This window comes from Thermobia domestica, chromosome 5 (assembly GCF_964235325.1).
Source record: "Thermobia domestica chromosome 5, izTheDome1.hap1.1, whole genome shotgun sequence".
In the NCBI taxonomy this organism is placed as follows: Eukaryota; Metazoa; Arthropoda; class Insecta; order Zygentoma; family Lepismatidae; genus Thermobia; species Thermobia domestica.
The window spans coordinates 319,955,919-319,979,705 of NC_137458.1; the positions used below are offsets into that span (position 1 = coordinate 319,955,919).

General features: G+C 38.1%; 1 protein-coding gene across 1 annotated transcript in view; it reads right to left on the reverse strand.

Moving 5' to 3' along the window:
• for (cGMP-dependent protein kinase for) overlaps positions 1–17,068 on the reverse strand; it is a 316,811-nt gene extending 299,743 nt beyond the window's left edge. Inside the window, exon 1 of the mRNA XM_081760529.1 lies at positions 15,541–17,068. Coding sequence (XP_081616655.1) covers positions 15,541–15,878 — 338 coding nt within the window. The 5' untranslated portion in view covers positions 15,879–17,068. The remainder of the gene's footprint in view (positions 1–15,540) is intronic.
• Between the last annotated feature and the right edge of the window lie 6,719 nt (positions 17,069–23,787).

A 23,787-nucleotide genomic window follows, 5' to 3' on the forward strand; every position in this document is an offset into this window, starting at 1 on the left:
CATTTGTTTCATACTCAAATGATAATGAAAAACGAAGGATAACCCTTTCTCCAGTCATCACTGATATTGTAATTAATTGTGTGTGTAATGTACTTACTTGCTTATCACATACTGCATGCAAGAAGAAAGAAGACACTGATCATACATGAATTAGAAACTCCAACCGGAAGTAGGCTCAAATCTTACAAATGGTGCTAGATATTGTAAAAATAATCGGAAAAATCTCCATTTTATGGTACTCCTTGCCGATTTTGATCAGGACGTCTTTCACTTGTGTCTGTAAAGAGACAATGCACAGATGTTGTCAGGAATGACAAGGAGATTCATGCTCATATGTGAATGATGCGTCGTGTAGACAGCGCACGTTTAGCTAGTGTTATACCGGTATTAATACTTTACAATAAGTTCATTACAATAGACACAAGTAACTTTTGTTTCTGTAGCTTTTATTTTGAACTGCTCTGTATTTCATATCCTGTATTAGAGTGCATATTATTACCTAGAGAAAGTATTTATTTATGTGGTATAGTTTTTACACTCGGAGAGGCTCTCGCAATTTCAGTGAGGATTACCGCAAAGCCCAGTGTATAATACAATTGAAGAAATTGAATCCTTGAACTCTGAGAGAATAAAAAGAGAAATGCTTTTTATTCGGTAAAATGTTTCAACTGAAAGATTTCCAAGGTCGAAAACTGGTTACACCTTCTTGAGAAAGGTTGAGATATAATTATAGGTTGCTATGCACTTCCAACGGAGGAAGGAAACTGTTACAGTATCACCAACAGGACGAACGCAGCTTCTATTACATGTATTGTGGTAAGATCTCTCGAAAACGAACAAAACGTGAAATAAAGGAAGGAAAGATCCTCTTGTACTTCTATCTGGCAAACTTGTACAAGGGTGATTCAAAAAAGTGAGGTAACAGGAGGTCTAATGGACACATTTTATTCGATAGGCACACAATTAAATGTTTATGTAAATACGAGGATAATTTAAAAAGGTAATGTAACAGGAGATATGATGGGCAAACTTTATTCCACAGGCGGATATACTGATTCACAGCAGTAGGGCTCTGGTATACCTTACTTTTCAAGGTAGCCACCATGCTTGTCCCACCATTTGTTCCAACATATACCAAGGCATCGATGTCAGTATAGAAGAAATCAGTACCGGATTGCTGAAGTCCGAGCTCTCTCCTATTGTGCTGCCAAAATGTCTTGAGCCGTGGCAAAAATGCGAACTAAAGCTCACACCCCGACACCCACGCGTTGAGCCAATAAGGGTTTAGCAGCTGTTAAGCGAGAGAGCCTTAGCGAAAGAGTGGAATTCCTTCAGCCTATGGCAGCGCCTGAAACGGAAGACTAGGTGTCAAGTCAATGTGGCGCGCCTTTGGCGTGGGAAACTCCACTTTGATTTCTGCTGCGAACTCATGTAGTTTGGCTTTCACTCAGGTTGAAGGGCCACATTTCATATAGCCTCGGTGCTGAAGGGAACGCTAAACTCAAAATCAATCGTGCAATCCTGAAATCATGTCATGTGACGGCTTGTTGAACCAGATAAAAGGACATTTTGCAATCGCAGCTCGTACAAGCTTAGGCTCAATCCTGAATTAAGCTCTCGATCCCCAATCCCAATCCCAGTCCCAATCTTTTAATCGATTGCAATCTCAGCAATTTTCTGACGCCATCTCAGATTCGTACTTCCCAAGCTCGAGTCCTCTATCATCAACGAAGCTCGTAATTGCATCTGCATTTTCTGAGAGCTTGGGTTTGTGATCCTCAATCAGACTCCCGCACGTTCGTGCTAGCGCTCGCTCACCTCATTGAGGCTTTAAATATAAGCACGGGCCTTCTTACATTTCCATTGTGGTTGTTCTTGATTGTTTAATATTTCAGTGTCAATTGTTGTTGCTGGGTGTGTATAAAATTTCAAATAATAAATAACCATCAGTACCGTCTTATATAATCTTCTTCGTTTCTGTAAAGCAACACGAAATTGCAGTCAAATCCATCATCATCATCATCATGATCATCATGATCATGATCATCATCATCATCATAGGTATTCTGCTATTATTGGCAAGTCACTTGCTGCAACTGAGAAGCTTCTATGCTCAACGATCTTCCGCTAACCTCTTCGGCTTCACATAGGACTTTCTTGTTTTGATATTGTCCATTAATTGTAGTCTCCTTCGCCTCTCCCTCTCTTTCCTGCCACCATACCCTCTAAAATGTCCCTCATGATACAATTCCTTCTTAGCCAATGTCCCAACCAGTTTTTCTTCCTCTAATTAATAATATCTAAAATTATTCTTTTCTCCTCCACTATTTCTAAGACCCTCTCATTCATGTTCCTCTCGACCCAACTAGTTCTCTCCATTCTTCTTCACACCTATATTTCGAAAGCTTCCAGTTATTTTTAATCATTTTTGCGTAATGTCCATGTTTCTGGCCCATACAGTATAATACTCTACACGAAGCACTTTATGAGTCTTTTTCTCAACTCTGTTCAAGGACCCACAAAATAGTATTTTCTTTCTCCCAGAGGCTTCTTTCGCCATTCCTAACCTTGCTTTTATTTCACGTTTGGACTTCATATCATCACTACTCAGGTATCGAAAACTAGTCACCTGTTCTATTTTTACCCTCCCATTTCTATATTTGAGACCAACCGCTTCGTTCCAGTCACCATGGCTCTTGTCTTTCTAACATTTGTTTTCATCCTGTATTCTTCACAGCCCTTCCTCAGGTTTTCTAACAACTTTCTTTTACATTCTTTCTTGCGAATAGTGTCAGATGAAGACAAGTGGATAGTAAATGCTGAAATTGAGTATCCATTTGCTGAAACTATTGTTCAAATTTAGTATCCATTTGCTGCATTTGCTGCGACAAAGATTGACCTAACTGTTTTATAAGGTCAGCTACATTTGTTGATGTCTCCAAACCTGATGTTCTACCAGTTTCTCCACTATTACTTTCAACATCCATTTTAAGATTGCGATAGATTTTTGTTCTTCTTCATTTTATCAACAAATTGTACACTTTGAAGCACCGTTGTCCAAAATAACTACAAGAAAATGGAAGTAATTTATCGCATAGATATACAATATCGTTGTAATAGTTGGTGAAACTGTTACACTTAGTAATTTTTACAATAAACGTACTGTTTTGCTCAGTGAGTAGATTAAATCAAATTCTAACATCTTATTGATTTAGACCCATAAAACTAATTATTTACTGATTGCGATGAGCTAAAATTGAAGAGCAAATGAATGAGGATCATTTCGTTCATTACACGACTATAACATGGAAAGTTTTATAACGTAGAAAAAAACCAAGACGTTAATTTTTATCACGGACAATTATTATTATTCAATCCCTTCCACCACAGAAATTGAAACGTGTTGCCGCCGGATGTGTGTCAACCGCCTTTAAAGATAAGAAGCCCAGTGACAAGAAGGAAATCCACGCCACTTCCTAATATGTCGATAACACATTAACCGAATAGAAAGAGAAAACTGAAAAACAAATTAATTTTGAGATAGAAACGTATTGTTCTTGTCTTAAGTTTTATTTTTAAACTACAAATCGTAACAGTTACGAACAAACAATGTAGATGTTATAGGTTATAGAAAGACGAATTTAACGGCAGTTTAGTCAATGTAGGCAGAAAGTGCTACTTTTAGGAATACAGCTTTAGACATATATCAGGGGCACATTCCTGGGAGTCCGCGTCCTGACCCCACCCAAAACTTGGTAAATCGACATATATGTGTACACCTTCTTATAAAACAAACTAAAAAACTGAGCTTGTTTAGCAGAGAAATGACTGGTGTCCCAATTCCACCGTCATTCACTTGTCTTAGTCATCGCCGTCGTTAGCCTAAAGGGCATCATTGTGGAATGTTAAGCTGAAGCACTTACAGTGAAACCTCTCGAAAGCGGACAGCCGTGGGAAATCAAAAATTGTCCGCTATAGAGAGGTGTCCGCCTTAAAGAGGTTTCAATATTTTCATACGTCACTTAGTAAATAAAGTAATATTCAATTAGAAAAAAAAATATTTTTGCATGGAATCGTGTATTTACGAATATTACAGAAATGTTACTGTACCTGCCTTATTCTCCGCCATCCAATACTCTATGTTCGAGGCACATGGAAATAAGATGTTATAGTTCTCTGCGCTTTACACTTATCACTACTTTCTACGTCTTCAGTATGTCGCTTTAATTTGTGGGTTAATTGCAGTCCAGAAGTGTCCTTTTTGAGATAATATGAATACGTGCGGGCAAAAAAAATACTAAACTTGTCTTCTGGTTGGTTAGAGATTCCAACGGGACAATAGCATAACGTCTCATCCCAAACGGCGGGCATTGTGCATCACTTTTGTGTCTAAAACAGATTGGGTGGGAGTGGGATGCAAGAAAAGGGCATAAGCGTGTTGTTAAACAGAGACACTTCGTCTGGGTTGCTGAGCAGACAGCTGAGGGGCAAAAATGTTGTCACAATGCTTCCTTTGTGACACATGTATGAATTACTAAAAATGTATTTTTAATACACTTTCCAACTTGCTTCTAGAGTAAATGTCCGTAATACGGAGGTAAATAATACCTATAAAAGACAGAAAAGACTGTTCGTGTCCGTACTACAGAATGTCCGCTTTAGAGAGGTTTGACAATATGTGTTTTCCTATTACAGCGTTTGGGAATTACAAAATATGTCCGTTACGGGAGGTGTCCGCTTTATAGAGGTGTCCGTTAGTAGAGGTTTCACTGTAATTTCATTTCATTTTACTCCCAACGGGATCACTAACATTTTCTGGTGTTGACCCATTATCATGAATGGTCGCGGTAGCTCAGTGGTAAAGCGTTCCCTCTGGTGCGTGTCCCTGGTTTGATCTAAGCTTGCGCCAGGTGAGCCTTGTAGTGGACAACCACCATTGCGTGGGTTTTCTAGGGGTACTCCCATTTCTTCCTACTTTCTCATTTCACCAATTCATCCATCAGCCCCCCTTGCCTTAATCGTCGCCCCCCCTAGTCTACGGGATAATCGTGCGATGATAAAGTGGAAGATTTCATTTCGTTTCATTTCATTTCTCTTGGGTACACAGCCATTCCTGAAATCTTTAACACACATCTCTCGTAAGGTAAGTGATCTACAGGATTTTCAGAGTATAAGATTCATTTATTTAAGAATTGAGCGTCCCTTTCAGCACCGAGGCTATATAAGACGTGGATCTACAGCTTAACGAGGGATTTGAACCACATGAGCTCCTATGAAATCGAAGCCAGATCTGTCGTATCGAAGGGGAGTATTCAAGAGTATCAAGAGATGTCCAAACCTCCAGGTCAACAATTGACTCAATAATTGGTTATGACGAGCCTCAGATGGCGTGGGCCTACATAATTGGAATTAATGTATGGCACGATATGGTGCCTGAGACAGGAAGATAGGACTTCTGGGATCCAAATTCCTGTCATGCATGTGATATCGGGCGTTTTAAACAATATTATTACGGCAAGCCTGGTATTTTAAGCTCCTTAAGTTAAGACAAGGATGAAGTTCTAGATGGACGAAAATTTGGAATTTGCATTCAATGTAAATCAAGTAATTTCAGCTACTTTTTCGTTTTCCTTTTCTTTTGAATTTAGTAAATAATGTTTTGGGTAAATATACCGTCATTTAGTTGCAAACTCCTATAATGGTTCGAACTGGGATACACTGATATTTTCAGAAATAAAGTTAAAATTCGCCAGATTAGAAATCATGTCGTGCTGCGGATAGAATCTTACAGGGGCCGGATGTGGCCCCCACGTGTCGTAGTTTCTCAATCACTGGACTATACTAAAGGTATTGAAAACAATTATTTGTCCATACAGTAGCGTTTTATGGATACTATCTGGCTAACTTTCTACACTGTTGATACCCTTCATTCTTTTCACATTATTCATTAAAATTTAGAAAAAAGTAGGGAAGATATTAATGGCCCCTGTCTTTACAATGTAGAGCAAAAAAAAAAATCCTTTTCGATATAGTTTTTCAGAAAAGACTCTCTAATACGACAGAAATATATTTCAAGAATCTGTATCTATTCTTTTAAAACGTGATTGATTAACAGAGAGAGCGGATGTCAGCACCAAGGCTATTTGTCTCCCTCATGAAAGGGCTAACGGCCGATATATACACCTCATAGGACTAGCAACTTAAAACCAATGATGAAAGCAGGATTTCCACAAGAGAGAATAGCAAATAAAATATCGATGAAATACGAAATAAAACAAGATAATAATAAATAACTTTGAAAAGCTTAAAAAATAAAAGATTAAAAAATAAAAAGAGGGTGTAAAAGAGCTAGAGCTAAAAGAATACATAACAAAACATAAAACATATAACAAGAAACGTAGCTAAAGCAATAGTAGGCTAATAATAATAATTCAACAAAATCCTCACAAAGCGTTAAATACTTCAATCTCACAAATGAAAGTGGAAACTTTGCCACTAAATATATGTTGCCGACTAAAACCAGACTAAGATTATTAGGCAGTCCTAAACGTTCCTTCACGTCTAAGTACTCTGGACATTCTGGGCAGTCCTAAACTTCCCTAAGGCCTAAGTACTCTGGACATTCTAGGCAGTCTAAACGTTCCCTAAGGTCATAGTACTCTGGGCATTCTAGGCAGTTCTAAACGTTCCCTAAGGTCTAAGTACTCTGGACATTCTAGGCAGTCTAAACGTTCCCTAAGGTCATAGTACTCTGGGCATTCTAGGCAGTTCTAAACGTTCCCTAAGGTCTAAGTACTCTGGACATTCTAGGCAGTCCTAAACGTTCCCTAAGGTCTAAGTACTCTCGACATTCTAGTCAGTTCTAAACATTTCCTCAGGTTTAAGTACTCTGGACATTCTAGGCAGTCCTAAACGTTCCCTAAGGTCTAAGTACTCTCGACATTGGAGATTCCATAAGAACGTGCTGAGTACTCAGAGGAACAAGGTGCAATCTTCACAAGACGTGCAATTGGCGTCACGAACTAAATATGATTTATGAGAAAAAGTCTAAAGACTAAAATAAATACAATGAAACATACCTTACCAATGATGAATCCTAAAGTCAAAAGTCAATCCTCGGGAGAGATGAACAAAATTTCCAATAAATAAATAAATAAATAAATAAAGGGCATTTATTTATTTATTTATTTATTTATTTATTGGACATCACTGAACAACAGTGTCACAAACAGGATTTCATTTCGTAGGAGCCAGGACTATCTAGTACAATAGTCTGCAAGCGACGTGCTGCACCATCTGATATAGACAAAATTAAAAGTTTGATATCTCCCCATTACAAAAAGTTTAGTAGTCCCTAGCATTAATATGCTAAAAGGCCTTAAAATAAAAATTCAAATTCACAATTATTAAGACGATACTTCGCACGTGATGCTTCATGCAGATTAAGAGCACCTTCACACACGATGCTGTGTGTCTGTGTGTTTGCATATTTTTAAAGATACTGGACAAACGACAAGCAATAATGATTGTTTGGAAATTTCACCAAAAGTTGTATGCAGCGCTACTGTATAAGATAAGATGGTTAGTTTTGGAGGGGGCCTGGGCCCCCCGAGCTCATAGCTGGTTGCGCCATTGCTGAACAACATAAATTCTACGATATGCCTATTGAATATGCAACCCAAAATGTAAGGATGTTATGTGGGTTGTCTGTTCTCAAGGGGTAAGTTATGCTCTACTCATGGGAAGCTTATACATACAGTCATAAACCCTTTTCTATTTTCCCACCTGAGCAAGTAGACCAATTAACAATTTGAATGCCGGTCTTCTTCGTTGCCTTTTTTTTTTTTTTTTTTTTGCAATAACTGAAAATACCAGAGTTTTAAATCCAAAAATGCAGAAAATAATGTATCAGACAGCACCGAAAAATTTGAATCTTCCTCTTTTCATTGCAATATGACATTTTGCGCTCCAACAGTAAGGCTGTTTTGAAACAAGAATTATGTACTGCATGAAATTCGCAAAATAATAATAATAATAATAATAATAATAATAATAATAATAATAATAATAATAATAATAATAATAATAATGATAATAATAATAATGATAATAATAATAATAATAATAATAATAATAATAATAATAATAATAATAATAATAATAATAATAATAATAATAATAATAATAATAATAATAATAAGGTTCACAGAACATACAACATACGAGTACATAACGGAAGCATATATGCCTATTCTACCTCGCTATATTTGTTTAGACTTATTTAACATTGGAATACATTTCAGCACTCGCAATGTTTTAATTTATCATGTTGAGTCTTTTATGAACGTGAAACGTTGAACCACGATTCTTTACAAAGTATTTTGGAATGTCTGCACCCGAAGCAACTCTTCAAACAACTAGCATATCGCTTTCAAACAATGACGCTGGCAGAAATGTAACGAGCATTTACGCATGATGCTGTGATAAAATTAAGAACTACGAAGTCCAAGGAATAATTCAAGGTTGGTACCTTCGTACAAGTATGGAGGAATCCCGTTAAAATAAATGTTCATTGGAAGCACGTATATATACGTGATCCGCACTCTGCAGAAGATAGGCCACTCCGTATATTTACGTGATTAGCACTCCAAGTGTTAAACCAAAGATCTCAATTTTCTGTGATAACTTTGCACATGTTTTTTCTTAATTTTTAATGTTAATATTTTACAAAAAAAAAAAAAAAGTTTCTGTTTCAAATGATCACTATTAAGCTCTGTTATTGCCTACAGGAAATGGTGCACTTGAATTCCCTCACATTGCATGTGTACTTTATTCAAAAATTGCACTTCTGTTTTGAAATCGAAATTGAAAAGTGTGGAGACACAATTTATGCTTGGGGTGTTGAATCCAATACTGAACTGATACCTATAATGGAATTTGCATTATCTGTCTCATGGTTGCGCGAAAATAATTTAACCGTTTTGAAATATGTCTTCGAACAGAGTTAGTAACTACCTCGAACTAGGATTTTATTATCTTAATTTGAATCAAATTCATATTTTAAGTGACGAAGAGGGGAGATTCGAAATTTATGCCAAAAATAAAATATCTCGGGAGCCCCTTAAGTTACGAGGGTGAAACTGGATAAATGAAGACGCTCTTACTGGAAATAAGTGAAGACGTATCCCAGCGTTTTCAAAATTTCGCAATTCCTACAACTCTGTTCCCAACATACAAACAACTTCAACGTTGTGTGCTTCATCACCACGGGAAAACTGCTGAACTATTTGAAACTAATTTTTCCTCATGGTTAGTATTTGGTTTAGACGTTGTGTCACTTTCAATTAAGGAGCAGAGGAAGTTAAAAATTGAACGCCAAAAATAAAGTATCTCACGAGACGATATATTAACAATAAGTTTATAAAGGGTGTTTCAAAACAACACCGACGTTTGGGAAGTGATTCCTGACACCAAGATAAGACGAAAAGTATAGGCCAACCTGGGTACAGAAATCTACCATTTCGGAGTTATAGGCTACCGAAAACATGAAAAAAATGAAATTTAAAGGTTCATAGCTCCAAAACTATGGGACGTGCTGTAGGCGGGACAAGATTTCACTTAAGAACTAATATGTGCACTATCCAAAAATGCATGTTTCAGAATCCTAAGGTACTCACGAAACAATTTTTATAAGGGAAGTTTGGTTACGGGCTACGGGCATATAATTTGAAGTAGTCACCAACTATCTCTATAAAAATTGTTGTGGAAGTGCCGCAGGGTTCTGAAACATGGATATTTGTATAGGATACATACTAGTTCCTAAGTGAAGTCTTGATCTTGATCCGACTACGGTAGGTCCCATAGTTTTGGAGCTATGGACCTTTAAAATTCATTTTTTTAATGTTTTCGGCAGCCTATAACTCCAAAAGGAAGCATTTGTGCACCCAGGTTGGTCTATAGTTTTAGTCTTATCTTTATGCCAGGAATCACCTCCCAAACGTTGTCGGTGTTGATTTGAAACACCCTGTATCTCTCTAATATCAGACTTGTAAGATGCTTTATTTTTGGCGTTCAATTTTTAACTTCCTCTTCCTCTTTAAGTATCAATATACGTATATCCCAGCGTTCTATGCTTCTAAGCAAGGAAAGGGGGCAATTTCTATAAAACGGCAGCGTTGTTTGTCTCATGGTCACGGGAAAACGGCTGATACGTTTTGAAATGAACTTTCCCACCGGAAATCAAAAACCCGGGATTCCGTGCACCCATAGGCGGAGCTATGGAGGGCATAGGGGACACTGAGCTTCAACTTTTTGATAAAAAAAAATAAAAAATAAAAATGCCATCTATAAGATCTTTCAATTCTCATTTGTATTTACCGTGCCCCCCAGCAGACAAAAGGTGTGTCCCCCAGGAGACAATTCCTAACTTCGCCCATGCGTGCACCGGAGACGCACGCGTGCCAGCCACTGTTGAGCAGTTTTAAAAGTGGAACTGAATTTCTTGGGTAGTATGTCAGTAGCAGTTTTTTTTTTGTGGGAGGGGGAAAATGGCACAGACCTTGGGTATACCACATAAAGAAGATTGATTTATATGACATATTGTCTCAAAATTGAAACCGGAAGTAGATGATTTTTTACCACTTCCGGTTTTAGTAGAAAGCTTAGAGTGGAGGTGAAATGTCCTTTTTGGGTGCTTAATTGATTGCAGGAAACAGATTCTATCTATCTATTAGTGTTTTTTTTTTTTCACTATAACGATCAACGTTAAAACCGGAAGTGCTTAATTTCTGCCACTTGTAGTTTTAATAAAGGGTTAGCTCAAGGCTCTACCTATTCTTAGAATGCGAAATCGATTCCAGAACAGCTACTTCTAGCTCTCTCTCATCGTTTATGCTGTAACTAACTCTATGGCTTGTGGAATCCGGAAATTCAATGTTGCCTTAAAAAAAAAAAAAAAAATGACTTTTGTCCTTAACCAAATGGGTCCAGTTTCTACTTTGTATTTCTATTTCTGCGAGATACGTCTTAATATTGTCCTCCCATGTGCGCCTAGGTCTTCCTAATGGCCGTTTTCCGATCGCATTTTCAGTTAGAACTTTGAAAGCATTCCTACTTCCTTCCATTCTGGTTACATGACCTGCCCACCTGAGCCTCCTACATTTGATTTCCCTAATTTTGTTTGGTAAACGGTATAAACTATGCTGTTCCTCGTTATAAAATTTCCGCCATTTCTCACTCCAGTTCCACTTGGGTCCGAATATTCGCCTCAGGATTTGTTCTCAAATACTTTCAGTCTATGTTCTACCCGCAGAGTAAGCAACCATGTTTCGCAACCATACAGCCCAACAGACAGAATGATCGTTTTTATATATTTTAAGCTTTAAATTCCTGGACAGAATTCGCGATGATAAAGGATTTTGAACTAAATAATAACACAAATTTCCTGCTTTTAGTCGACATTTAATTTGTTCGCGGATATAATTTTAGCCTTTCAATATTGATCCAGGGCCGGATCCACGGGGGGGATGAAACTTTCTTATTTTATATATAAAAAAACCCATCCCAAAGCTCTTAAAAGTAGCTCTAAGTAACAGTATTACTCTTACCAACCGCCCCCCAGAAGTCCGTCCTGGATCCGCCCATGTATTGATCCTAGATATTTGAAAGTATCCACTTTGTCGAAAGTATTATTTGATATTTCAACGCATTCATAATTTGCAGTATTACGATCCGGAGGAACTATCATGTATTTAGTTTTCTCTGCATTTACTGCTAAACTCATGTCCTTGCAAACGTTTAATAACATCTCTGCATTTCTTTCTCTTTAGTGGGTTTTTGTTACTTTCGGTTTTACTACAGAGTTAAGGATGGGGGGGGAAATGTACTTTTGGGACGCCTAATCGATTGCAAGGAAACACTTCTCGCTATGTATTACTGTCGTTGCTCTATAGTAATCAACGTTGAAGCCGGCAATTGTTGATTTTTACTACTTCAAGTGGATGAATCACTCCTAACTTTCGATCGTGTACATCCTGGCCAAAATTGATGGTGATCCAGCAAGTACTTCTTGAGTAGGGATGCGCGCGAGACAAGATTTGTGACTGTCTCGTCTCGAAAATGTGCTGTAAATATGGTGTCTCGACTCGAAAAATGTATATTTCTCTATTGGAGGAGCCGTGTCTCGACTGAGTCAGGAAAATTAGGGTGACCAGACATACTCTTTTTAAGAGTATTATACTCTTTTCGAGGTTCATATACTCTATACTCTTTTTTCTTCCCAAAAATATCGAATTATACTCTTTTATGGCATTTTCAATTTCATTTAACGTTTAATGCATTTTCCCATTGAAAATCGCATTTGTTTTCCTGTAAAAACTTGGACGTTCAAAGCACTGTTTAGTACTTCGTACTAGCAGACCCGCTGCGCTGTACTGCGTTTCTCGTTCTCGTTGCATTGTAGGGTTACCAGATTTTCTTTTTGCAAAAGAAAAAATAATAATATAACTAAACTGTTTTTATTAGTTAGTACTAAAAGTATAGTAAAGACGGCAAAATTAAAGTGATAGAGTTATCCAAACTCTCAACGTTTTAATTATTAAATTGTTAATTAAATCGATTGAGTACCTGGAATGATTTATATTTTCGAAATTTATATCTGGTATTCGTACAGTTCATGGCACGGGGTTTTGTTTTCCCTTCAAAGTGAGTTAGTTTTTGGTAGTGGGAATCGCGCAGTGATTATTATTCTAATTAACGTGTGTACGTACACTCAATCAATTATATTATTCGAGGATTAGAAGTATTTATTTTATTAACAATGTCGTGAGGAAAATGTCAGTATAATCAAGCGTTTGAAATAAGCTATCCTTGCATTACAAGGGCCCGCAGTAACGATGTTTACAAAGCATGGTGCACGGTATGTAAGAAGGAGTTCTCTATAAAAAATAAAGGTAAATTTGATATACAACAACGTATAAAATCTAAGTCGCACACTGAATGCTCATCAACTTCCGAAGCAGGTAATGGAGCGTTTACACTCAGTCGATTTGCGTTCGATTCAGTTGAATTGACGTCACTTTCAACTTAATCGACCGTGTAAACGGGACTTCAACTTAATCGCTTGTTGATCGAAAGCGACTAATCGACTGGCAACTGAATTGAAAGACGTTCTATTTTATGTGGTCAATTGAACAATTGAACACATCCATCGATCTGATTCGGCCTAGTTGCTTCGATTTAGTCGCAAATGCAACGAGTCGATTTAGCCGTGCGACTAAATCGACCAAGTGTAAACGCCCCATAAGTTGGATAGTTTTTTTCACCACAGAATCTTCAGAAGAGCTAGATTTAATTCGACTAGAACTTGTATGGTCATAATGTTAAACCATAATGTTAAACATAACCACTCTTTTAGAAGCATGGACTGCACTAGCAAATCAACAGTGAATAAAAAATTTGCATGTGCGAGAACGAAAACGGAGGCTTTGTTAACAAATGTGGTGGGAGTGTGGTCAGAAAATATTTTAAGTAATAGTGTTAAAAAGGCTCCTTTCGTTGTTGTTGCTTGTGATGCTTCCAATCGTAAAGCAACCAAACTCATGCCTGTTTTAGTGCGGTACTGTGAAGTAGATACCGATATTAATGTAAAAACATGTCTTCTAAAAATTCATAGCATGTCAAATGAAACCTCGGAAACTGTGTCGAACGTATTAATGGGTACATTACGTCAGTTTTGTTTGGAAAATAAGCTAATCGGTTTTGTAGCTGATAATGCACCAGTAAATTTTGGAAGCATAAAAAATAAAACAACAGGAAACGTGCATAGCGAACTAGAGTGCAGATTGAAGATAAATGTTTTGCCTATCGGGTGTGGGGCTCATATCCTTCACAATGGAATTTCTGTGGCGTGTTCGAGAGTAATACCGATCGATGTTGAGAATTTGGTTTTTAAAATATACAACCATTTCAGTATTTTTACTGTAAGGACAGAAAATTTGAAAAACTTTTGTGAGTTCATTGGCAGTCATTATGAGGGTCTTTTGTATCACTCAAAGACGAGATTCTTGTCTCTGCTTCCGTGTGTAGAAAAAAATTATACGTCAGTATGAACCACTTAAGGGGTACTTTTGAGTGATGAAAATGCTCCAATAGCTATAGTCAATTTCTTTCGAGACGAAACAAGTGAGTTGTGGCTGAATTTCCTGCATGCTCAGCTAATCTTGTTCACTGAAACAATTACAAAAATTGAAAGGGAGGATATAACAGCGACTGAAGTTTCCGTTGAATAGTTTGAACTTCTGAGGAACTACAAAGATAGAATTGAACAAAACTTTTTTTCCGTTTTCTGCTAGAAATTTACTTACGAAACTTGTAAAAGAAGGGAATATAAAAGAGGAATATGCCTACTCAATGTCAAGAAGGTTTTACTTTGAAGTGATAACATACTTAGAGATGTGGTCACAACGTTTCTTCGGAGAAGTAAACAAGATGAAATATTTACTACTTGACACATCAGTTACCTATGAAGAATTTCAGGAGTCATTTGCCTATTTCTATGAGCAGGTAAAACATGTAGACAGTTCGTTGGAATTCAGTGATAATGATATTTTTGACACTTACTGTGCAATACCCAGATGTGTTAAAGAACACCTTGAACAATGGGGAGAGAAAAGAGAGACAATGATGGGCAAATGGAAAATAGTGTACAAAGATTTAGTGTGGGCTGGGTCAAATTTAAAAGTGATTGTGCCACTCATGCAATTCTTGTTTACTTTACCGGGCACTAATGTTGATTGTAGAGCCCCTCCGTGGCTAAGCGGTTAGCGTACGCGCCTTTGGCGTGGGAGACCCGGGTTCGATTCCCGGCGGGAGCTCATGTGGTTCGAATTCCACGAATTAATCAGTAGGTCCACGTCTCATATAGCCTCGCTGCTGAACGGGACGTTAAACTCAGAATCAACTCAACTCAATGTTGATTGTGAGAGGCTCTTCAATGCTATTAACACTTACTGGAGCGAGGAAAAAAGTCAACTCACAGTGTCGACACTGGAACAAGTGATGAAAGTGAAGTTCAATGTAAGAGTTCAGACTGGCAATAAAGGATGGCATTAACTTACTCAAGAAAGCAAGATCGCCGCAAAAGTATGAATGATTGTGAGTAAAACTGTTTTAAGTATTTAACTCATTTGCATGCGCATTGGATAACATACTGTAATTCATCTTGTCTTCATACTTACTGTCAATTTTTTTTTTTTTTTTTTGGATATACTCTTTTGGATTTAAAAAAATCTGGTCACCCTAGGAAAATCCTGTCTCGACTCGTCTCGTGCGCATCCCTATTCTTGAGATTATTTTGTCTCCCGGGCGGACGGGTGGATACATCAAATTCCCTAAAAATTATTGGTAATTTTTTCGAATAATTTTGAGAGACTTTTAGTTGTACCAGATTAAATCTCATGTTGCATACTCATTGTTACCTCCTCGTTTCCTTTCCCCCCTGAATAAGAACAATAACAACAGAAAAAAAATGTTCGTACTTACTTTTGAGACTTGTTAATTTTGGTGATGGTGAGCTCTCCAATACATCGTGGATCACCCGTTACTGGTTCAGCGGAGATGGCTTGTCTTTTGGTTCTGGGTTCGAGCGGCGGGGGCAGCTGTCTTTGATGGTGACCTCGAGAGCGGGTCATAGATTGAGTCATTTGTTGGGTCAAAGGTCGAACAACCTGGCGAAACTTGTCGATTTCATTTTTCAAATTTTTTATCATATCGTCCTTTTTCTCAAGTTCTCTTTCGAGACCTTGAATTATCTCATCTCGGCGTCTTAATTCTTCTAATTTCTCAGCCAACGCGCGTTGGAGTTCTCGAAGGGTTGCCATTGTTACACTAAAAACAAACACTAAACACTTCAGGAACACCAAATAAGGAATATCACGTCATTTCCTCATCAATAATCAACTAACTAACGCGACGTCCATCGGTTGAAACACAGGAATTTATTTAAAAAAAAAATGCAATAGGAAAATCACAGAATTAACAATTATTCTATGCTTACACAGAACATGAACAGAAACGGAAGGGAGTGGGGGAATGTTACGTAATGACGTACCAACGTCTTCACTTCACTTTCAAAACATTTGAACATCAACACACATAAACACCTAGTTTTTCAGCTGTTCAGTTATAGACCTAACGAGGTCAGACCACTGCACATTGTTATCACGTTGCTGTTACTTGACCCCCAATAACAAGACTACAATGTTAATATCTTTTTTTTTTTTAATTGTCACGGAGAACCATCACATACCACTTCTGTTCTACTTTTCGGTATTTAAATATATTTTTCGTGGTGTGTTTAACAACAAATGATGTAGGAGAGGGTGGGGGTGTTGAAGGGAAGAGTCACACACACACGTATGCAGTGCAAATTACTAAAAGTGAAAAGTTGCTTTGTTGGAAATGGCAGGCAATATACTTAACAAAAGAATTAACACGTAATCACTATGTGTTGGAAGGAACTGTCTCGCTGACTATTCGTCGTGTTTCAAGAAAAATAAATAAACCAAAACGGTGAGCTAACAAATACATGAATTACCAACACCATACATACACACAAATATTTTATTTTTTTCGTTAAGCTCTGCGCTATCAACACAGTTTAAATTTATACTACGGAACAAAGATTGTAAGTGGGTGTGGCGTAATTATTTCGTAGCGATTTGTCCTTCCATGTATATCATAAACAGTGTTAGCAACAGAACACTGGAAGGCTCTGCACGTCCAGCGCTAAAGAAACAGCAACACCACATGCACAAGGAACTTGCACTAGACAGTTGCCGGCTGCCCACACTTTTCGCTTTTTTTTAAAAAAAAAAAAAGAAAGAAAAAAAGAAAAATGGCACACGCACACTGTCTTTTTTTACGCTCACATATAAACAGTTTATGGACTGGTTGAACACTACCCAATAATACTACGAAAATTCAACAACTACTAAGCGATCATCAACACAGTACACTTTCGCACACATGCTTACAACTTCCAACTCCACTCGAACTGACACGCGTGCGCGCTTCTTGTCTACCGACTTGAGACTACTCGGGTTCTGTTCACAAACTGAACTGCCTTGACAGACTGTTTTTCTTTCTTTCTTTCTTTCTTTCCTCACTTCCATGTTATCGCGCTATCTTCAAGGGAAAAAAACAACAAAAAAGGGTACCAAGTAACAGAATCTGAAAATATAATTACCTTGTTATACTCGTAAATATGATATGCACATATAAATGAACATGAAAGAATGGTGGAAATAATTTCCTTACTGAATTTTATCTTCTGCAGAATTCTTAACGCTAGCTAGCTACTTTTAAAGACACAATAGTAGGAGGATTTCTCTAATCAAATATAGGGTTATTTTGTTTTATTTGTGTAATCCTTTTAAATGTTGGAAGTATGTATTACAGAACATATGTCCTTGACGCCTATCAAGTGAGTGCATTACAAGTTCTCCCCCCCCCCCTCAGGGAAGGTTCTAAGAAAAGCACCTCACGTCAATCTTTTCCCATTCCTCTCCCGCCCCGTTGCAAGGCTGGTCCATCACTTTCTCCAGTTTTATGTGGCTTCGTTAATATACTCTAATGACTGCATACAGGGTGTTTAAAAAATCAGGTAACTATCTGATGACTATTAACAGAACGGAACAAAAGCCACAATGTAGTCCTGTCACAACAAAGAAGGTACAATGGATCACTGGCACATGTCATCTTTGATGCTAAAGTCCTTGGTTCCGTGGCAGGCCATTGTGAGTTTGTGATGGAAAACACTGTGTCTCTGGGTTTTCTCGGAATTATCTCACTTTCTCCCAATGAAGGAGCACGGTGGCGAAGTGGTAAAGCGCTTACCTCTGGTGCGTGGGGTTCCTGGTTCGATCCCCGATCAACTATGTGGTGGACAACATCGTGTCTGTGGGTTTTCTAGGAATACTCCAGCTTCCTCCAACCTTCTCATGCCACTAATTCTCCCATTAATAGAACATCTCAGCAAGAGTAAATGGTATAGTCGTGAGAAGTTAAAAAAGATTTTTTCAGTCACAGTTTCTGTTTTAGTAAACTTACTGAGAACACGAGTGAAACCAATAGTCAAATATCTTATATTCTTGTTGTCGGGACGCGGTGGCTCAGTGGTAGAGCGTTCACCTCTGGTGCTTGGGGTCCCGGGTTCGATCCCAGCCCCCGCCAAGTGAACTTTGTGGTGGACGAACACCGTGTGCGTGGGTTTTCTAGGGGTTCTCCGATTTCCTCCCACTTTCTTCATTCCACCATTTCATTCATCACTCATCATCACCGTCTCCTTTAGCCTAACCGTTCTAACCGTGCTAACCGGCATAACCGTGGGACGTAAAACTCATAGATTTCATTTCTTCTTGTTGTCCATTCAGAGAAACTGGAAATCTGAGGCGTGGAATGGAATGAAATGAAATCTTTGGGTTTAACATCGCACGATTATTCCTGTTAGGCTACGAGAGACAATGGTTAAAGCAAGTGAATCATCATGGAAGAATTGGTGGAATGAGAAACTGAGAGGAAATGAAAGTAACCTGAGAAAACCTAACAGACACGATGCTGTCCATCACAAACTTGCTTTGCCGGAGGTCGAACCAGGGACCCCACGCAACCAGAGATAAGCGCTCCACCACTGAACCACCGTGCCTCCTTGAGGTAGGGAATGAAGATGAAAGTCAATTTGGGAAATCTTCGATAAGGAACAGGGAACTGCGTTTCATGAAATGTTTACTACTTGCAGGGCCGTGCCGTGGAAAATAAGCGCCCGGGGCGAGAGTATACGACGGCGCCCCCATACATATATTCCCAGCAATTTTTCCTATCTTTTTTCATTTTTTCTCCCGAATTTTTCGCCCCCTTTCTTCGGCGCCCGGGGCCGTCACCCCGCTCTCTCCCCCACGGCACGGCCCTGACTACTTGTATCCCCCCCAAGCCTTCTACTCGTCTGCAAATTATCTGTGACATCTCTTGGTGTCAGGAAGAAGGCAGCAAATGACAACTATTAGCCGGACAGTGAACTATTAGGAACGTGACTGACAGACTGAGGCGTCTTCTTTTATAATAAGGATTAACATACTTTACACGGTGACTTAGTGGCAGAGCACTTACCTGTGTTACGTGGTGTTCGTGGTTCGACCCATGGCCGAGTAAGTTTGTAACTGAGAACATTGTGTCCGTGAGTTTTCTCGGCGAGCTCCCATTTCCTAATCCTCATTCAAACGAGTCTTTCATCATCATTCACTTGCCTTAATCCTAGTTTCCCTTAGCCTAAAAGACATAATCGTGGGACGTTAAGCCGAAAAAAAATTAATTTCATTTTCACCTAAAACCAGCGGTAGTTTTCGATTATTTTTACATATCACCCCATTTCTGCTCCTACTGCATTTAGTGTTCCATGTATGAATGGCTTAGTGGAAGACAATGCTAAGCGCCACTTCCGGTGAAACTAAGTTATTGGGTGGAATGGGTTGGGATCGAACCACAGAACAGTATGTAAGTAGTTTAATTTTGGAAATGTACCTGCAGATGGCAGGGAAAATTTGTTTGACATGTGTCATTACATTGCATTGCATGGGAATGTTGAACTTTCTTTCCCAGTTTACTCGAAATAGGGAAAAGTGACAGATCATTGTCTTTCCCGGAGCCACTCCTACATACTGTGTAGAACATACAAGACGATAGATTGCACAGGCATGAGGAGTCAGATTCTTACTTCGTTATTGGAAATTCTGAATTCGAGTGCCTGGCCATTACATTTTGCAGTGCCAACTCTTGTGGGAAGTGACATTGGAAAAGCTTAACTTCTATGGCTTCAAATTAGGAAAGACTTACATAATATACCAATTCTAGTATACATACTGTACAGAAGAATGGTTGTATTAGGTAAATCATCTTCCCTTAGTTTCAAGTAATAAAAGTTTAATTTCTACCAACCTGCCTTCCCTCAAGAGACGCCACTGACATCCAGAGAGATTTCTCCAGAGTTTTAACCCCATTCTTTTAACACACGAAAATTCTGGAACATTTAAAATGCTTCGTTTCCACTTTTGAACTTTTAAATGCCGTGATAAGAACAGAAATCACCCCCCCGAAAATTCCCAAGCTTGTAGTGGATTTTGAGATATTCTTAAGAATCTTTAACAAATATCATTGTTTCTTTAAATAAAGCCTTCTTCCCAAATATTTTAATGGATAACGTGTTACAAAAATGTAATAAAACTACCGTACATCCAAGCTTCGCAAAGATATACTATTATGAACTTAAATTCTAATGTAATTTAATACTTGTATATGTTATGAACACATTTAATACAAACAAATATTGAAATGATGGCTTCGTAAGTGAAAAGTTTCCCACTTGTTGTGTTCTGGGAAATGACAGCTACACTTGGAGTTCTCCGAATGATTAGAATAAACATAAACAAGGGCCCGCAGGAAGATATATGGAAGCTATAAATAATCGCGGGCTAAAAATATCATCTCCGTGTTTAACCTTTAAAGGACACGTTATTAATATCGTATAAAAATGAACCTCATTGATGATCAGACGGGGAAAGGGCAAAAAGCATTCGAAGTTGAGAGACCGCTTTGTTTTTGGAGATGACGCCTCATGTAGACATGTAGACATATAGATACTCTTTTCTACGTCAACTCCATGGTACTGATCCAACATGAATCGTGAGTATCGAGATTGGTGTTCTAAAAAACTGAAATTTCTACTTTAATGTAACATGTTTAGGCTAAAGAAGATGGACAACTAATGAAAGCGAATGATTACGGAAGAATTGTTGGGAAACGGACGGACACGATGTCTATCACAAACTAACATATTCTAGGATCGAACCAAGGTCTCTTCGCACGACAAGTGAGCACTCTACCATTGTTCCCAAGCTTGATCGAATTGGATTTTGAGTTTAGCGTCCCTTTCAGAAGCGAGGCTATATGATACGTGGACCTACAACTTAAAGTGAGATCCGAACCACGTGAGCTTCCGCCGGTAATCGAAGCCTGGTCTAATCGCTTAGCCACGAACTTGAAACCAAGATCTTACACAAAGAACATTCGCACTTGTTTGATTTACTTATGAATGCGGATAAGAGTACTCGAGGTGCATATTCAAGCTTATTTTTTAAAAACAAGATTGTACAGTTTAAGCAACCCTCCTCAACACTGGTTCCAGTAGATGTGACGGAGAGAATTACTGCACGCATGCTATGCTTGTTAACAACTTTGATCTTTGATGTATTGAGAAACCCTATATGATAGGCAACCCACAAGACATTGGTGTTTGTTGGGTTGCTCACCTTACAGGAAAACTGAGATTAAAGTGGAGGTGATGGTCGTAACAACCTCCTTTGATGCGAGAATCCTGTGTCCGGATGCCACGTTGAGCTGTAGATGCACACCTCATAGCTACGGTGCTGATAAGGGCGCAAAACTCCAACAAACTCCAATCATAACAAAAGTAAAACTGTTTCAAGCTATGAACATCAGGCAATCTCGATGGAATTCATGATTTCACTACCAAACACCTGCCAAAGAAAAGCATGAACCGGGTGAACTGCATGAAAGCGGTGATATAAATGGGTAAACTCAAGTCTTAATTTCTGACTTACAAGACACGGTAAACAAGCAATGAGATTTGCTAGAAAATAATTTGAAAGTAATGCACATACATGCATTATCTTCTGTTTGGAGATTACACGCAGTTGGTTTCTGCTCTTTGTGAAATGTAGTGTAATGGCTTTCAACTGGTTCATCACAGTTTATTATATATTCTGAATGGTGTCCCGACAAAACGTACCAGCGACAAAACGTACCACTTGAATTTTCGCGACAAAACGTACCACTTTTGACGACCTGTCATAAATGACAACCTATCATGGATTAATTAAATCATTTCTGATATTTATTCCACGACAAAACGTACCACTTATATAAATTACAACCTGTCTTGGACTAATTAAAACATTTCGGACATTTAATCCGCGACAAAACGTACCACTTCAAGCTTTTTTTTTTTTTTTTCAGCATGTTCACAGATTATTCTCCAGATCGAACAAACTTCTCTTAAAGGTTCTGTACGTGACAAACGTAACATTAAACACGTTTATCAGCGAGTAAGAGAACACGAGTCTTCCAAAATACATTAGACCAATGTGGGTGCTTACATATCTAACAAAAGAGAACACAATGTTAAGAAACTACTTCCTCATGAACAGGTAAAACAACGGCAGTATAAGGTTGAGCAGAACAGACAGATAATGTATCGAGTTGTGAAAGTGTAGAAACTCATTGGTAAAAGAGGGCTCATTTACAGAGGAAATGTAGCAGCCTATAAACTGAAAGACACAGCTATAGATCATGGAAACTTTTGGGATATTATTCCTTTCTTAAGCAAATTTGATCTTCCGCTTAAAAGTAATTTAGATAAGGTCACCGAGAAGAGTCATATACGAGGAAGTAAGCACGATAGTGGTCGCATAACTTTTACTAAACACGGTGAATTATGTTTTGAATGCTATCAGCACACGTATCAGAGAAGATATTTCGAAAGAAGTCTCTCAAGCTTCAATATTTTCTGTTCTATTAGACACTACTCAAGAAATAGTAGTTTCAGGCCAGTGCTCTGTTGTTTTACGGTATGTTGTTAAAATGGTTGTTAAACAAAGTATTGTTGTCATTGTAAAATGCATATCTACCACAGGCCAGTGTCTCTGCGGTTTACTGCTGGAAATTCTGCAGAAGTTGAACCTTGATGTTAAGAAGTGTATTTGAAATTCAACCGATGGCTCAAGTAACATGCAAGGACAATATTCGGATTTTTCAATTCACCTATGATCAGTTACACGTGTGATTCAGTTGATTTTGAGTTTGACGGCCCTTTTAGCAGCGAGGCTATATGACACGGGACATACTGATTTACGGGAAATCCGAAGCACATGAACTCCCGCCGGGAATCGAACCCAGGTCTCCCACGACAAAAGCGCATACGCTAACCGCTTAACTACTAAGAAACTCAGTTACACGTGTGGTGTTACGCTCATATACTCAATCATGTCATATGTGATCTGACCAAAAATTGCATTGATTCTGTGTCATTGTTCTGCTGAATGACTGTGCGATATTTATGCGTGAGTCTTATCAACGAATGTACATTTGGAAGATCAAATGTTAACAAAGGCGTCTTACTGTTATTACGGAAACAAGATGGTAGAAAACACACTGTTTTTCAGAAAAAGTTTGGTCATTTTTCGAACCCAAAAAGTGCTTTGTATATAGAGTTGACAATAACAATTAAGAAAATTGCTTCTACAGAAAATATCAAACCAAAAGCTAGGTGTAAAGCGAAAGGATATAAAAAAGATCTTCTCAAGTTCAGAACAATTCAGACAGCAGAAAGAGTAGAGAGATAATTTTGAATCCGTCAAGAATGCAGTATTAAGTTTTGCAGAATGGACCAATAACAAATTTGAAGACTTAGAACGTGATTACTTTTTTTCTATTGATCTATCGACAATTCGCCTTCAGAGATGGACAAAGATAATTTCCTGTGAATATGAAGATGAAGCTGCTTCTATCCAATGACTAGGTACTGCATCGAAGCATTCAACACAATATTGGACATGGTAGTTTTGAGTATTTCTTCAAGATTCAAGAAACAATGTACTTTATGGATTATTTGGACCCTAGCCACTTCAACCAAGTAACAGAACTTCCAGACGTGCCTTT